Below are 18,146 nucleotides of genomic sequence, written 5' to 3'. Positions count from 1 at the left end.
AAAATAGAAAAATAATTTTTCCATTGGCTCCTAAATTTGATTAATGACAGTAAAAATGATAACAATCCCTTTGTTCCAGGTACTACGCTGTGTGTTTCACATAAATCAGTTAATATAATCCTCAGAGCAATTGTGTAAGATTCGTATAATTGCCATTTACAGTTAAGAACTTAAGCAAATCGCCAAAACAATGCAACTTCAAAGCCACACTGCCATGATTAGACTCTAAGCCTGGACGACTTCGTAGCTGGTCAGTACTTTTTCAAAACTGCACTTTAATACTCTGTGCACCTTCGTGTACGTACACATGTGTGCGTGTTTAACAAGGTTAGTACAAAAGTTCAGAGTCAAATGAAAATAAAACAGTAGATCCGGTTCCCACTGACAGCCAGCTGCAAACTGGGGAAGCACGGAACAAAGCACAGGCACCCCAGCAGTTCCTGGGGAAGGGTCCAAGTGTCAGGGGTCCAAACAGCCTGGTTCGCAACATTTATTAACTCCCAAATCACTCCGTGTTAATATTCTATAACTTCCACTCCTTCGATAAATCTTTAAAACAGGAATCTTTCACACACTAATCTCCAGCAAAACAATTAAGCTGATAGTAGCGCTCTTAGTGTAATTTATATTTGCTGAGATAGTAATGCATCCTTTTTCTATCACAATTTCCCCCAGGCAAAATAAAGCCAGTACAACACATTTTAAACTCATTCCAGAGATCAAATCACTCGGAGATATGATATAATTAGTCTTATGATAGTATGCACTTAATTAAATTAGGAAGGAACAATTAAATGACAAAAACAATAAAAACATCAAAAATTAACATACTCTTGACATTAACATGTCAGACAGATAATGTGATTATGAATACAAATATTTAAACTGCTGGAATTCTCACAAAGAATAAAATGTGCTGCTGCAAGCATTCTAACTATGGAAGAATCAGAAAATCTTTTTAAAGTTGCCAAAATGGTAAAACTCTGTATTCCCCACAGTTTCTGTGACACATTTTACAAGACAAATTAAGAAGAGAATATCTATAATCTAAACCAAGGAATATTCTTGGTTTATATTTTCCCCTAAAAGCTCTGTCTTTCTGAATTTTTGAGATCACATGCTCTTGAGTAACAGATTCAATATTCTTAGCTATAGTTTTAGCCCAATAAAATCCGTTTCTCCCACTAGATAAATTAATGACTATGGAGGACAATTTTACCAATCATCACCAAAGCAAATTTATGCTACCAACTGCTGAGGAGTGCTAATGAGTTAAGTTTAGAGGCCTAATAGCACAGAGACCAAACATCAATCCCAAAGTGACATGAAATTCAAGCAGAAGTGGAATGAACCAGGGAGGTAGAAAAATTTTAGCATCTTCTTTGCTGACAAATCTCAGTTCTGACATTATACTCTTCAAGGGAAGTGCTGTGACAAGTCCAACACTGACACAGAGGACTTTATTTGGCTTTTCTACTTGTTCCAACTAATTGCTCTAAAATGCCTCTAATATTTTCTTGCTTGTTATTGGATGGCCCATTGAGAGAATCAGCAACACACACACACACACACACACACACACACCAGATTAGGAGATTTCAGAAGCATAAAATGGAAATTCAGAGAAAACTTGGAGATGCTTTTATAGAGCAAGGCTCTCACATAATGATACTGTTAATAAAATAGCAATAGTAGTAGCAGTAGTAGTGATTATTTCTTAGCGATTTCCCTTAAGTATCTTTTTCCAGGGAAGTATAGAGTTGGGTGCTGGGAATTAGATATGAACTAAAGAAAATAGTTTTAATACAAGAGACAATCTTCATCCTCACCTCCCCGCAAAAGTGATTCAGGTTAAAAATTAAAAGATGGGGAAATATACCAGAAGAATGCAAACAAAGAGAAAACAAAGCTTCTGGATGTAATACCAAAAGGTGAAATATAACACAAAAGTATAAATGCAACAAATATGGGCAGTTTATAATGTAAAAGGATGATTCATAATTAAATTAAAACAATTATAAATACCTATGAACCAAAAAACATAGCAACAACATTCCTAAGGGAGGTAGTATGATACAAAACACAACAGATAAAATACATACTAAAAATAGCAGAACTTACTTAACCTCTACCAGTCAATGAATGACATATCAAGTGGCCAAAAATATAAGAATATAGAACACTTTAAACAAATAACTAATAAAGCAGATATATTTGATAAATATTTAGTGCTGAATTCTAAAAATAGAAAACTGCCTTTTTAAAAATACTAATATAATAACATTAAAATTGACCATGTAAGTCACAGAAGATATCAAATTCTGAAAAATAGATTAAAACAAGCAATAATTTTTCACTGTTTAGTAAAATTAAAAGTTAATAACACCAGGAAATAATAAGTTTCATTCACATAAAAATCAAATAAATTGCTGTTTAACAAGTCCTTGTCAAAGAGGACAGACAAACTAAGGTTGCTCAATTTCTTTAAAAATGGAAACAATACATCGATTCTTGGCCTTTTGACTAAGATCAAGTGTAGTATCTGTTCTTATCAGTTTAAAAATAGAAAGAATACAGCTAAAGGCGTACATGGAAGAAAATTCAAAGCCTTAAATATATTTAAGAAACAAATGATGCAAAATTATACATCAGACAAATGACTACAAATTGTTAATATATAAAGAATAAGAGAAGGAAATAAAATACATAAAAAGCCAAATTAATGATATAAACAGAAAACAATAGAACCAATCAGTGCATTCCAAAATATCCCAAAAGGTCATTCTTCAAAAATAAAACAAACCGCTAGTTAACCTAATCATAAAATGGTACTCCGTTAAAAAAAATGTTGATTTTGCTGAATTTCATCCAAATAAGTTTGAAAACTTAAGATGAAACTAAAATTATTCTAGAAATATAAGTTACCAAAACTAAAAGAGGTTCAAAAATCTTAGCAAACCAATTTTCTGAAAAATAATTCTAAACTGTTCATCCTATTCTAAATATTTTTTTTAATTGGTAAAAGTATCAAATACTACCCTTGCTTCCTTCCTCCACCCCTCCCCCCCCCCAAAAAAAAACACCACCGAGGCCAGATGAGTTTGTGAGTGAATTTTAAGAGACCCTTTAAAAGTGAACATTTCCAAATAACCTAAACTGTTATTTTTTAAAGGGAAAACTTCTAAATTCTTTTTCTTTGAAACAATTATGTGTATACATACAGAAAGGCAGAAACTATATACTAATCTAACCTTTTATTCTGAATATAAAAATTCTGCATAAGATGGCAAAGAAGCACATGAAGAGATTCTTCACATTTGTCAAGAAAATACAAATTGAACAAAGATGCCACCACACACCTGTTAGAATGTCCAAAATCCAGAACACTAACATCAAATGCTGAGGAGGATGTGGAGCAACAGACACTCTCATTCACTGCTGGTGGGAATACAAATTGGCACCCTCTGCCACTTTGGGAGACAGTCTGGTAGTTTTTTACAAAACTAAACATACTCTTACTATAGTAAATCCAGCAATTACACTCCCTGGTATTTACCCAAAGGAGTTAAATACATATCCACACAAAACATGCATATGGATGTTTATAACAGCTTTATACATAGTTTCCAAAACTTGGAAACAACTAAGATGTCCTTCAGTAGATAAAAAGATTTAAAATTATGGTACGTCCAGACAATGGAATATTACTTAGCACTAAAAAGAAATATGCCATCAGGCATTAAAAAGACATGGAGGAACTTAAATGCTTATTACTAAGTGGTAGAAGCCAATATGAAAATGCTACATACTATATGATTCAAATAATATGACATTCTGAGAAAGGCAAAACTATGAAGACAATAAAAAGATCAGTGGTTGTCAGGGGTGAGGGGAAAGGAACAGATGAATGTGCAGAGAACCGAGAATTTTTAGGACAGTGAAGTTGTGGTATGATAATGATCAAACCCATGGAATGCACAACTGCAAGAATGAAATATGATGCAAACTACAGACTTTGGGTGATAATGATGTGTCAGTTGTAACAAATGTTCCACTGTGGAGAGGGGTGTTTATAATGGGCAAGGCTGCGAGTGTGTAAAGACAAGGGGTATATGGGAAATCTCTGTGCCTTCAGCTTAATTTTGCTCTGAACCTAAAACAGCTGTAAAAGTCAAATTTATTTTTTAAAATTTTAAATAAAATATTTTAGAAAAGAATCCAGCAACAAACTAAAAGAATACCTGAGAAAAATCAACAATTCATGAAAAAATCCAGTAATATAGAGAAAGATGTATATACTCTTAAATGATAAAATGTATTTCAGCCCCATAGCTCGTATCATGCTTACCAGCAAAACACTAAAGACATTATAATATAACTCTAGAACAGAACAAGGTTGCCCACCATCATCACTTTGATTTGACATTGTACTAGCCAGTGTAATCAAACAAGACAAAAAAAATAGGATAATGGAAATTATCACAATTTTCAAGCAACACGATTGCATACCTAGAAAATCCAAACTACTACAAGCAATAAGAAAATTCAGTCAGTTAAGAGCATGTAAAATTTAGAAACCAGTATCTTTCATATATAAACACCATAATTTGTTAGAAGATAAAATAGAAGAAAAACACATTTACAATAGCAACTCAAAAGATAAAATGCCTAGAGATAAACTCAACAAGAAATATATCAAACTGATATAAACACAACTTTTAAATGCTTTTAAAAGTTCCCCTGGCTGGTGTGGCTCAGTGGATTAAGCACCAGCCTGTGAACCAAAGGGTCTCTGGTTCGATTCCCAGTCTAGGGCACATGCCTGGGTTGCAGGCCAGGTCCCCAGTAGAGGGCTCGCAAGAGGCAACCACACATTTATGTTTCTCTCCCTTTCTCCCATCCTTTCCCTCTGTCTAAAAATAAAATATTTTTTAAAAGTTAATCAGGCTATGGGAAATTGGCGCTCTCATACACTGCTCGTGGAAGCATTAATTGATACCATGGTTAAGGAGCACACAGTTAATAATACCCAACCAAATTGCAAATTCATAAGCCCTTTGAGCTACCAGTTCCACTTCTGGAAATTTATTCTACAGATACACTTGCACATGTTCAAAACAATCCAAGACAAAGTTTACCCGTTGCATTGTTGTTGTAGGGGTTGAAGATGAAGAACAATCTGTCCAAAACAGGGTAATTCATACAAGGCCATGCTATGCTCTATGCAAGTATGACAGAGCTTCCTAGATATTTGCTATATCCCCAAAATATGTTAGGTTTAAAAGCAAGGTGCCAAGAGGTTTGGAGAGTACTCTACTTTTTGTGTAAAAAGGAAAAAATAACAATATGAATTTTTTTAAAAGAAAAACACATTAAAACCTTCTTTATGAACACCTAAGAAACAAATGTGAATGTTGGGCACCATGGCAAATCAAGAAGATGGAGACAGGATTGGAGAAGAGTCTATGCAGGTCACATCTTATTTACACCAACTTAAATGTTGGTAGTGACATCATAAGTTAGTCAACCATGATATTGGTCAAGAAGACTAGGCATCCCACGGTACCTAACCCCAATGAATAGTGGCTTCTCTTAGCAAGTCTATTCCTCCCCCCACATTCCATGACCATTATGACTCAATTACCTTGGCTCTCTCTTCGAAATGGCTCTTTGTCCAGCCTCCAGTTTGACAGAGCAATATTACCAGTCCCCAGGCAGACAAGAAAGTATCTTGGAGGGTCTTGCACTGGTCATTAAATGCTTTATCCCAGAAATGATACATCTCACTTCTGCTCACAACCCATTGGCTAAAACTTACCATATGGCCCCACACAAAGTAGGAGAGGGCTAGAAGGAGAGTAGGAACATCCATTGGTAATCTGCAGTAATGACTACCCATGACCATTCTGGAGAAGAACTCTACAATGTGTTTTTAAAAAATGCCAAACTATCGTACATTTACACAATGGAATACTACTCAGCAGAAAGAAAGGAGCTCTTACCCTTCGCAACAGCATGGATAGACTGGAGAGCCTTATGCTAAGTGAAATGTGCCAGGTGGTGAAAGACAAATGCCATATGATCTCACCTATAAGTGGAACCTAATCAACAAAACAAACAAGCAAGCAAAATATAACCAGAGACATGGAAATAAAGAATGACAGTAACCAGAGGGGAGGGGGAAGAGGGATAATGGGGAAAAATAGGGGAAGGGCCATCCAGGAACACGTATAAGGACACAGGGACAAAGTCAAAGGGGGTAGGCTCAAGGGTGGGAGGTGGGAATGGGTGAGGTGGGGCAGGGGGTGTGGGGGGGGGTGGAGACAACTGTACTTGAACAACAATAAAAAATTATTAAAAAATAAAGTACTATTTAAATCTAAAAAATACAAATAATGTATGAAATGTATTGGAGAAAAAATGCCATTTCTAAAGTTCATAGATTTTGACCTGGTAATTCTATTTCTGGGAACCTAGGCTAAGGAAATATCCCTAAGTGTCAATAAATAAATGGATAGAAATTTTCATCCATGAACATGACACTAACCAAGATTGAGAGAACCATTCCTCTCCCTTGCTGAGGCAGTTCTATGTCCTCAATTACCACCCCTCCCCCAAAAAAGTCACAAGTGAGCTGCAAACAAGAAAGCAAGCAAGCCCACATGCAAACACAGTGATTTACTTCAATGACTGGAGCGTTGATCAGCCCAAGCTCTCTTCCGCATTCTAACAGTGAAATCCAAGCTGGAAGTCCTCCACAAGGAAGTGATCAAAGATGTGTATATCAAAGGTTTCATCTCCAACCCTGGGCTCGGTGTTTTGCCATAATTTTAACACTAGTTCATTTCGATTTCAGTAGCAACAAATGTCTTCACTTAGCCAGGTCTTCTCAAGCAGTGGGAAGTAGATAATTACAGCTGGTGAAAAGATATTTAAGGCCAAAAAAGAAAGCCTAATTTCACTATAATTATATTTCTTTTAACAGAAAGTTCATTTAGCTCATCTGAAGCAGTCATACTATGATATTTAAAACCAGTAAAATGGTTTTAAGTGCTGAGAGGCCCAAGTTCAAATATTAGGTTTGCTCTTTAATAGTTGCATGAGCTTGGACAAAATACCTAATATCCCCAGAATTCTGTATCCTTGCCCATAAAAAAAAATACAAGTGGTATTGGATAAATCTCATAATGTTATAAAGATTAAATGAGAAAGTACACTCTAGCATTTATTGATTAGTACATGATTATTGCTGAATAAATGTTTTTACACCTTACATTTGTTGTGTCTTTATTCTTCACTATGTACTTCCAGGTACATCATCTCCTTTTCAATATTTAATTCTGAAAACATTCATATAAGATAGAATGATAGATGCATAAGCCTTAAATATAAAGGAAAATATGATGAATACAAGGAGGGCAGCAAAGGGTGCCATGGACGGATCAGAGGTGGGAGCTACCATATTCAGTTGCAGGGAAGTTAGCAAATATTCATGGAGGAGGTGATACACAAACAGGTCAGGAAGGATGGGTGGGGTTTCCATGATAAATGCTGTAAGTGAGCAGAAAGATGATTTCGAGTGGAAGGATGATTATTATAAAGGCCCCACAAAAGTGCATTCACAGAACAATGAGCAAAGCTCCCTGGAGACACGTTCAGTACTGGGAAATCAGACTGGTGAGACGAGGGGGTGGGGTCGGGCTGGCTGGTGGCCAACGAAAGCCTTGAAGGCCAGGACGGAAAGCCACATTGAATTTGGTAGATGTAGGTGGGAAAGTCTTTAAACAAACTGAAGCTAAGTTTGCATGTTTACATGTCCTGGAATTCCAACAGCATTCCAGTACAGGAAGAAAAATGGAAAGGAGAGGAGGAAAAATGAGTTGTGGTGAGAATGTACATGAAAGAGTGTTTGGGAAAAGAAAAGAACAATAAGCCTGTGCTAGAAAAACAGAATTCTCCCTGGAGCACAGACTGATAAGTGATGACGATAGCTACCATTTAATGAGCACTTGCCATATATCATATGTGGCTGGGTTATGTGCATCCACTTCTCACTTAATTTTCACACAATTCTAAAGAATTAATTATTTCTTCATCTCTCCATGAAAATTTTATGATGATACTGAGGCTGAGAGAAGTTAAATGATTAACCCAAACTCTCACAGCAGGGCACGGGTGGAGTCAGAATCGAATCCAGCTTAGACTGTGCTGGTTCCATTGCCCCTCGCTCATCACTGGAGTGAAGAGCAAAATGAACATGCAAATGTGCCCTGGGTCTACGGCAATGGCATTGAAATCCACACCACTTGCTTATGTGGACCTATCTCCTCCGTGACTTTGCGTCTGCTTCAATCAACCAGTCTGTAAATTCCTCGAGGGTGGCAATGCACCTTTTGTTTTATCTTTGCATCTCTACACAGTACACTAACACTGTTGACTCATTTATATTTATTCATTCATTTATTCCACAAATATTTACTGACTGCTTCTAGTGTGTCAGGCCCTGTGCTAGACACTGAAGTTAAGATAAAAAATAGGACTCAAAAGAATACAAAAATGATGATCATTGTTCTGGCTAGATTGTAGGTTTGTGAGCATTTATTATACTGTCCTATCACTTTTGTGTACATATAAAAATTTCCATAATAGAAAGTATTAAATAAAAGAAAGGATTCTACTGGAAGTATTCTTGCCAAGTTGATTAATGAGTTCCTTGTTGCCAAACATAATGAATACTGCTCTGTCCTCATTTTCCTTGACAGCTGTCTCCTTGAACAACATCTGTGACCAAGGAACTAGCCAGAGGTAGGAGAAAGCAGAGCAGAGCATGGGTTATGGCCCCCACACCTTCTCCTGTTTTCCTCTGCCTCTCTAGCTGCTGTTTCGCAGTCACCTTCCCATATCTTTTCCCTTTTCCCTCCTTTAAATGCCAGCATTATGCATGTCTTCATTCATACTCTTGTTCTTGTTTTTTTCTCAATTGACTCATTCTATCTCATCATCTCTCCAAACTTTCAATATTATCCATATGCCAAAATCTTCCTGATCAATATTACCAGAACAGCTTTCTCCCTGAACATCAGATAGGATTCCAAATGTCTATGGGGTATATATTCTTGAATATTCCATCGGTGCCTCAAAGCCAAAATATCAGAATTACTCTTCATATTCCTCGTAGTCAAGCACCCCACTCACCACTGCCCTCCTTGTCACATCACTTAACTCAGAAGGAGACAAATCCACACACCCAAAGGCATCCAACAAGTCTGGTGGAACTGACCTCCTAGAATCTGTTTAATTTATCCATTCATTTCCTCTATTTAATAAACAATGGAAAGACAAATGGAGCTCAAGACATTGCCTCAAATGATTCATCTAAGAGAGCAAACCAAAGTATAGAATTGAGTGATGTTTCAAATATTTCATTATATCCCAAACTGAGTGAAAAGGTTTTCCTTTAAAAGTTGACTAAATGAATACAAATCTAGATTATGACTATAAAAATGTGCCTACCAGCACATTGCAAAAAAAAAAAAATTGCTAGGCCTTAACAGTTGTTTTATTTGAACATTTATTCAAAAGCAGTATAATTTTAATTTTGAGCTAGAGGTTTAAAAAATCAGTTATTTTGAGATCTTACTTCATCAACACTGCAAGCTCTCATTAGTGAGCTCACTCACCTCAAAGGTAATCCAGATAGGTTATATTTGAACCTTGAAGGACAGACCAGATTACTAAGAACAAAGAGATACTGTGGAGAGAACTGTGTTGAAATATCATGATAGCTATTTTAAATAAACTGAAAATCTAATGTATGTATGAGATACATTTCCCCGATCAGTCTTTGAAGACCAAACATTCCTCATATAGTCAAGAATCAGCTCAGTTTCAGACAAGATATTATTACCAGGCAGAGCTTCTCCAAACTAAGTGCACATGGAAGCCTTTCTCAAAGATATTGGTACAGTGAGTTCTCAAATTCATCGACGGATTTTGAAATTGCAGTGAAATGACATATAACAAAGCCACTTGTACCCTAAAGCTAACTGATGTAAACAAGAGTTAAATTTCTACGGCATTCCATCAATGTCATAAGGAAGCAATGTTGAAGGGAACGACTTTATTTGAGAAGCTTCTGTACAGGTATTCTCAAGGCAGATGGAAGCTTACAAAAAATTCCTCCTAATTATGAAACATAAGGATTTTTACCTCAAAGAGATGGAAATAAATCTTAAAATAGTAGTGATGTCACACCTCAAAATTGTCTCAATAAACTATTATGTCTATGCTCATTACACGATGAGCTATGGCTATGTCATTAGTTTCAAGTCTCAGGCTGCCTAAAGAATAGAATTTGGTTAAAGGGACAAGAGGTTAGGCAATACTGAGAAGTCAGCTAACTTTGCCTCTGTGCTCCGACCCTGTGAGTCTCGCCCCAGCACCCAGGTGCTCCTCTACCACAGTACTTCAGTGGTAGAAGTGCCCCTCCTCCTACTTCACAGTGCTCAGTGCTGCTCATCGAAATGTCCCAGGCTACTCTCCCTCCCATCCCTTCAAGCTCTGCTTCCTCCTATATAAAAATGGTCAGGGCAATGCTAAAGAGAGATGCTGGTCTAATATCATAGATTTAGACACTGTCTTGTCTGGGGTGGGGAAGAAAATAGGAGAGTTTCTAGTCTAATGCCTGCAGCTATACTAGAGACACTGAGAGAGTCTCGTCCTCTACTTAAACACAAAGCGTATTCTTATGTCATCTAGGATTTAAAGTAATTGCTTGTCTGAAATTTTTAGGCTCTGATAATTACTTTGAGGGCATGAGGAAAAAGGAGAAAAGTCTCCATGTTTAAAAACAATCTCAGACAAAATGAAAAGCATGCATCTTCAACATCTCTTACCTCCTTCTCTCCCCACCACCACGGCTCTTGGCACACTGCATGAGTCACAGTCCCAGGTACATTCTGTGGTCCAGATTTCTCCAACCCTCAGCTTCTCAAAACTTCCCTGTCCTGAGTCTGATCTGATAAACAGAAGAAAAAAAAAGTAGTAAAACTGGCATCAACTCCTGATTTCTCACAAGTAATTGATCCACCCAGATTATCCATGGTGATGACAGGCCTTCAATAACAGCTAGATATTAAAAAGGGCAACCAGAATCATGCAGACCAACATCAGCTCTAACATTCCTAGGTCATCGGTCCCACAGGGCCATGTAGAAAGTAGCACCCCCACCTTCCCTTCCAATATGACAATCCCCAAGGACATCAAATTATTGTCTTAATGCACTTTGTATGAACTATCAGCTGGAATTTGTATTTGCCACATCCCTTGCACTCTATTAGCCAAAACAATGTCAGCTGCTTACCTGACCAGCTTTACCTGGCACCACTCTCTACTTCAGGTTCAGAATCCCTGCCCCACTTTTATTTCTTCCTGAAGTCATGAACACATATTCATACCGCCCCTGTCCCCACCTACTTTTGCCTTGTTAATTTTTACTCATCTGTTAAAAAGCCTATTCAAATGTCAAGCACACAAACATGTTTCCTGACCAGGTGTTATTTTTATTGTGTACTCTCTCAGAGCTTCACGTGCTTCCTCCACAGCTTTTCCCCGAAGTTCTAATTACTTTCATGGGTCGTGAGCATCTGTCCCCCACTAGCCAGTGTGATCCATGAGGGCAAGGACCATCTCTGTTACACTCAGCCGTGGGTCTCCAGCATCTAGCTGAGTGCCCCACACAGAGCTCAGTCTCATAAATAGTTGTGAAATAAGGAATAAATGGAGATTTTCAAAATAGTCACAATATCGTCAACCTGCAAAGAATGCATTATCGAATAATACCCATAAAGAAATTCTGTCAGAGCACAGGTGGGGGGAAAAGAAACATGAAATGGCCTAAACTTTCTGCAAATGAAAGAAAAACCTTGACAATCCATATGCCTTAGAACTTGGAAGAGAAATCTATTCCTATGCTTTAGCTTTCTGGAGGCTGGAGGCATTTGCATAAAAACGAATTCAAAATTAAAAAAGAAGTTCTGGTATCAACCATTAAATAAGAAGCTGAACATTAATAAAGTTTCAGAAACTGTCATAAACCAAACAGGGAACCATTTTTTGAACAAAAGGATTAAGCCCCAGGCCATCCCAGAAAAATCCATGCAAGTTTTGACTATCACAAAAGAAGTACTGAACACGGGGGTCGTAGCTTGCAAAGTACTCAGCCATCAATAGACGTCAGTAACGTGAAGGGGGTTTCGATGACAGCAGTGGTTCTCAACCCCAGCCTGCTTCAGAACCACCTGTTGTTCCCCACACAGATTTTGGGTCCATCCACAGAGTTTCCAGTTCAGAAGGTCTGGGTGACAATTTTTATTTCTAACAAGTTCCTAGGTAATCTTGATGCTGCATGCTGGTTTGGGGATCAGACACTGAGAAGCACTGACTAAAACTTTGGAATATAAACCAGACACCCTATGATGCAGGGAGAGGTGGAGGGATGAATTTAGTCTTCCCTTTCTCTCTCATTCTACCATATACTCCCCCCAAATCCAATATATGCTATCTCTTGGCTGCCTAGTTCACACCCAGCAGTAAAGCAAGCAGGTAAAATCAGAAATGAATGGATTAAAAGAAATCTGTGGTACATTTACACAATGGCATACTACTCAGCTGTAAAAAAAAAAAAGAAGGAAATCTTACCTACAGTGGATGGACCTGGACAGTATTATGCTAAGTGAAATAAGCCAGTCAGAGCAAGATAAGTACCATATGATTTCACTTATAAGTGGAATCTAAAGAACCAAATAAAGTGACAGACAAAATAGAAACAGACTCATAGATACAAAAAACAGAACGACAGCTGTCAGAGGGGAGAAGAGAAAAGGGTTATGGGGGGAGGGGGGAGGGGGTTGTAGGCATGGGTAAAAAAGATAAAGGGATTAAAAAAAAAACCCTCATAGACACAGACAACAATATGTCAATTACCAAAAGGAAGGGAAGTATAAGAGGTAACGGGGGGATAATTGGTGATGGGAGGAGACTTGATTTCACCACGGGGTGGTGAATACCCAGTACGATATACAGATGATGTATTATAATAGAATTATACACCTGAAACCTATAAAATTTTATTAACCAAAGTCACCCCAATAAGTTCAATTAAAAAATGTTCTGAGCAATTACCATATACACAGAATTATCATACACTCTCCCAAGGTCATTGCTGTGAAGGACAGACCTCCAGGGCTATAATAATGTTTGGTCTGTTTGTAAAAAAGATCAATACCAAGCTGATCTCACTATATTATAATCATATTTCATATGCTCTTTTGTTCACATCTGTTTATTTCTGCAATTAAAAGCCAAACCTTGGATAAGAGGAGGAAGGAAGGAAGGAAGGAAGGAAGGAAGGAAGGAAGGAAGGAAGGCAGGCAGGCAAGTGTAACCTCCTCAAAGGCTGTAGCCACATCATCTCCTTTGGAACAGAGCCTTCCAAGTCCACAGAGGGCCAGCAAGGAACCATCCAAAAAGGACCTGATTTATGGCATACCTTTTTTAAAATAACAAAAGTACTTGCCACATGTTGAGGACTTCCCATGTGCTCATGGTAACATGCTAAGGACTACATATGTACCTTAGTTCATATGTATTTACTACAAGCCCAGAGGCATATAGAATCCATTCTCATTCTTCACAGATTCTGTATATGCAAATGAGCCTACTGGCTAACATTTATTTGTAACTCCAAAATCAATCCTCATGAAACTTCTTCAGTCATTCCCAGACATGTGCAGAGCAGAGAAAAACCTGGTTTTCCTGACATGCATATTCCCAGCTGAGGTCAAACGAGGTGACGCTCTTCTTCTTCCAGCTCTCATGTGTAAGCAAGTATCCTTCTCGGAGTTTATTGACTGCCACATCTCTCATACTTTGTTGGTGATTTCACGGCTTAAAATGACCCAAGCATAGTGCTGACGTGCAGCCTAGTGTTCCCAAGTGAAGGAGAGCTGTGATGTGCCTTGTGGAAAACATACGTGTGCTAGACTAGCTTTGTTCAGGCATGAGTGATAACGCTGTTGCCATGAGTTCAATGTTAATGAGTCGATAATATATGTGTGTATTAAACAAGGTGGCTTTAAACAGAAACAGACATAATACAAGGTTATGTACACATTGGCTAGCAAAAATGTTGTGATCAGAGTCCTATACGAACCTGACCCTACATTTCCCCTGGGAGCCTTATGTCCAGTATTTGCCAATTCCGCGTTTATAGTGACTTTGCAAACCACTGCTACAGAGAATAATGAGGATCCACTGTATATATAACAATACTGGAGGTATATTTTTATTTCTATTTTACAAATTAGAAGATTGTAGCTTAAACAGGTTAGCACACATGGCAAGAAAGTAGCAAAGTCTGGATTTTGCCAATTCCAGAGCCATGTTCAACCAAGCTATGCCACCACACACTAGCACAGAGGGATTGTACACCATAATAGATGGATTCTGGGTTCAAATCCAAGCTCAGCCCTAACTTGGCAATGAGCAGGTATCTCCCTACACCTGAGTTTCCTTTTCCATAAAATGGAGATATTCATAATGCAGGAATGAGTTAATATATGTAATGTACTTAGAACAGAGCCTAAGTTGATTTCAAAATTAATGGTCTATAGGATCAAGATCAGACCTTACGGTTGGACCTGAAAAAAAAAATCAACCAAGTAGGTAAGAAACACCTTCCCAGCTAATACCATCAGTCCCTGAGGTCCAGGACTGACAGGCCCGGGCAACTGTGTTCCCACACAGATGGAGGCCACATGACAGCACCTCATCTCTCATGCAGTTACTTGGCAGGAAGCACTCCATGCGTGGACTAACAAGCTCATTCTCTCCACAAGAACCAGGCTTGAAATAACGCTATTTCCCAATTCTTTCAAATCAATGGCTTTGTAATGTCACTAAGAAAATATCAGTTTCCTAATCCACCCCTAGGCGCCAAATAAGGTTTATTTCCATCTTTCAGAAAACCAACCATGTGGTATTGCTTGCCATGTTATTTGGTTCTAAATAATACTAAGAGGTATTGACTTAAAAGTAGAGGTTTGGTTTTTTCTCTCCCACTTTTTGGAAGATAGTAATATTGCCTACAGTCTTGTAGGGTTACTTAACAGATTTAATAAAAATTACACTTTTAAAATGCTTAGCACAGTGCCTAGCCAGTATGGGCCCAACATACAGGAGGATCTTATACAGGCTAGTCAAAGAGTGTTTCTTTGCATGATTTCTTTAAATATTATTTAACATTTATTTTTTTAAAAGACTTTATTTATTTATTTTTAGACAGAGGGGAAGGGAGAGAGAAAGAGAGGGAGAGAACCATCAATGTGTGATTACCTCTCACATGCCCCTACTGGGGACCTGGCCTGCAACTCAGGCACGTGCCCTGACTGGGAATTGAACCAGTGCCCCTTTGGTCCACAGGCCAGTGCTCAATCCACTGAGCCATACCAACCAGGGCTTATTTAACATTTATTTGGAAGACATGCTACATGGTGCACTGGAGAAGGATGAGAAGAGAACCCTGCTGACCAATCCCTCTTGCAAATAATTCAGCTTCAGCATTGGACTCCGTCTACATCTGGGCTTATTAGCATCAGCACTGTTGACACATGGGATTATGGGGAAAAAAAAGGGGCTGTCTTATCTATTGTATAATGTATGGGGATGCCCCTGGCCTCTACCCACAAGAGGCTCGTAGCATCACCGCCCCCCGCCACAGTTGGAACAACCAAAATTGACCCCAGACATTGCCAACTGGGGTGAGGGTAAAATAGCTCCTCTGGCTGAGAATCACTGCTCCCTGAAACCAGGGAAGTTTTTACCTGATGAGCACCAACAAGACTGTCTTGGTGTCCACTGACAGCTGCTTTGGCCTGCATCCATGCCCTATCATCTGTTCAGTATTTCTACTTTCAGCCTATGAAAATGAACAAGCCCCTTCGGGCACCACCTCCCATCATGGGCAAGTGATGCGTATGGCAGGATGTGTGTATGTATATGACCCAAGTGATGCAGCATATCTGGCACTCACTGTGGGGGCGGGGAGTCTTGTAAACAGAGTCTCTTCTCTCATCTCACTCAGAGAGATATCTCCGTGCCTCTCACGGACTGGCACATGGCACATATCTGGCCCGCCCTTAAGGTTGCTGTGTTTAGCATATAAAAAGTTTGATGTGTAACAGCTCTCATTTTATTATTAATATAAAATTCTACCTCATAGATATATATTATTTTTTAACCTGGTTTTCAATTTTCAGGTTTGTTTAAGCCAAATCCATCCATATAAAGAGAGATCAAGAAAATATCATTTTCACTCTTTCCAACAAACGAGCTCTAGTAGACAGCCTTGCAGTCTTGCTTCGCTCTAACGAAATTAGAGGTGGAGCCTTGCATTTCACTCCTGCTCTGTGCCATGGCACATACATGCCGAAGCTCTCTTCAGACATATCATGGGTGCTGATTTTCCCCACACTGGCACAGACTGGACCCAAGAATGTTGGATTAGGACATGAAGCTACCACCCTCCACTGCCTGTAAAAGCACTTTGGAGCATCATTTCAGAGGTACCTTAGTGCTTCAGGAAACTAAAAGCATAAATGACTTCACCATAAATAACAGCAAGCAAGTGCCATATGGCTTAGCAGTTGCAGTGTGGTTACATATCACATCACTATCTCTTGTATTAAACACCCTGATTAACAAGGGAGTGAAGCTGCCTCCCACTTTGGAATTTTCATCAAGAATGTCAGCAACACACCTAGGAGTCAGGGCTACACTGGAAGTCAAGCCAAAAATTGCCCCCCAAAATGTCTGATCCCCTTCTATGCAAAACCCATAACCAATATTTCTTTCAGTTTCAGCAAAATCCTAAAGAAAATGCTACAAATATTCTCATCTAGTCATATGCTCATTTACCTCCAGGGGGAAGAAATGAGTGCTCTCAGAAGGGAGATAACAGCTCTGCATCCTCCAATGAACTTTCTTTTGTTACATTTTTTTATTAGAGTCTTAAATAAAATTGTGTTTGCTGCAGAAAAAGAAAGAATCTCAGGCACCTAAGTGCAAATGGGCAACTAACTGCTCCTGCCTTTGCCGCTTGCCTCTGCCAACAGCAGACACCGAAGACTTCAAGGATGAGAAGCCACTAACATCAAAGGCAGACAGCTATCCCAAGACAGTGAGTGACAAGACCTGTATGCCCACATTGATCCTGAACTTAAAACACCATTTGCTTAATAGTCTTTACCTGTCTGGTAATAAATATTAGCCATAATAATAGTTATACTTGTTCTTTGGGCCCTTGTCAAGCCCTGTTCTTATCTAATTCAACTGTTGATAACTGCCGAAGGTATCTAACTTTTGTATTATCAAAAAAAAATAGATCAGCTTCAATAAAAGAAATAAGAAGTTAAGGTTCATCACATAAATAAAAATAAAAGAGAGCTGACACAGTGGAAAGAAAAGATCCATTTTAATAATAGCTAGCCTTCATATAGACAGTATGTGCCATGAGCCAGGCATATTCTTTTATTTTTCATTTCTAAAAATTTTTTATTATAGAAATTTCAAATATATGCATGAAAATAGAAATAGTGAAAGGAACTCCTGCTGCTATGAACTCTGCCCACCAGCATCGCACCCCGCCTTAATTCATGTCCATGGGTCACACATATAAGTTCTTTAGCTTCTCCATTTCCCATGCTATTCTTAACCTCCCTCTGTCTATTTTGTACCTACCATTTATGCTTCTTATTCCATGTATCTTTTCCCCCATTCTCCCCTCACCCCCTCCCTATTGACAACCTTCCACGTGATCTCCATTTCTGTGATTCTGTTCCTGTTCTAGTTGTTTGCCTAGTTAGTTTTTGTTTTTTGTGTTTTTTAGGTTCAGTTGTTGATAGTTGTGAGTTTGTTGTCATTTTACTGTTCATAGTTTTGATCTCCTTCTTTTTCATAGAGAAGTCCCTTTAACATCTCATATAATAAGGGCTTGGTGATGATGAAACTCCTTTAACTTCACCTTGCCTGGGAAGCACTTTATCTGCCCTTCCATTCTAAATGATAGCTTTGCTGCACAGAGTAATCTT

The 18,146-nt window shown here is 38.3% G+C and overlaps 1 protein-coding gene and 1 pseudogene across 1 annotated transcript in view; one reads left to right on the top strand and one right to left on the bottom strand.

Annotated features, from left to right (window-relative positions):
- Positions 1–18,146, bottom strand: part of LOC123479386 (serine/threonine-protein phosphatase 1 regulatory subunit 10-like) — a 533,905-nt gene that overhangs the window by 216,786 nt on the left and 298,973 nt on the right. Inside the window, exon 6 of the mRNA XM_071222139.1 lies at positions 10,896–11,017. Coding sequence (XP_071078240.1) covers positions 10,991–11,017 — 27 coding nt within the window. The 3' untranslated portion in view covers positions 10,896–10,990. The remainder of the gene's footprint in view (positions 1–10,895; positions 11,018–18,146) is intronic.
- LOC112301321 (U2 spliceosomal RNA) lies at positions 2,504–2,632 on the top strand (annotated as a pseudogene).

The sequence above is a fragment of the Desmodus rotundus genome, chromosome 8 (genome assembly GCF_022682495.2).
Source record: "Desmodus rotundus isolate HL8 chromosome 8, HLdesRot8A.1, whole genome shotgun sequence".
In the NCBI taxonomy this organism is placed as follows: Eukaryota; Metazoa; Chordata; class Mammalia; order Chiroptera; family Phyllostomidae; genus Desmodus; species Desmodus rotundus.
Note: the sequence above shows the minus strand (reverse complement) of the source record. Positions and strands in the feature narration are given on the sequence as shown.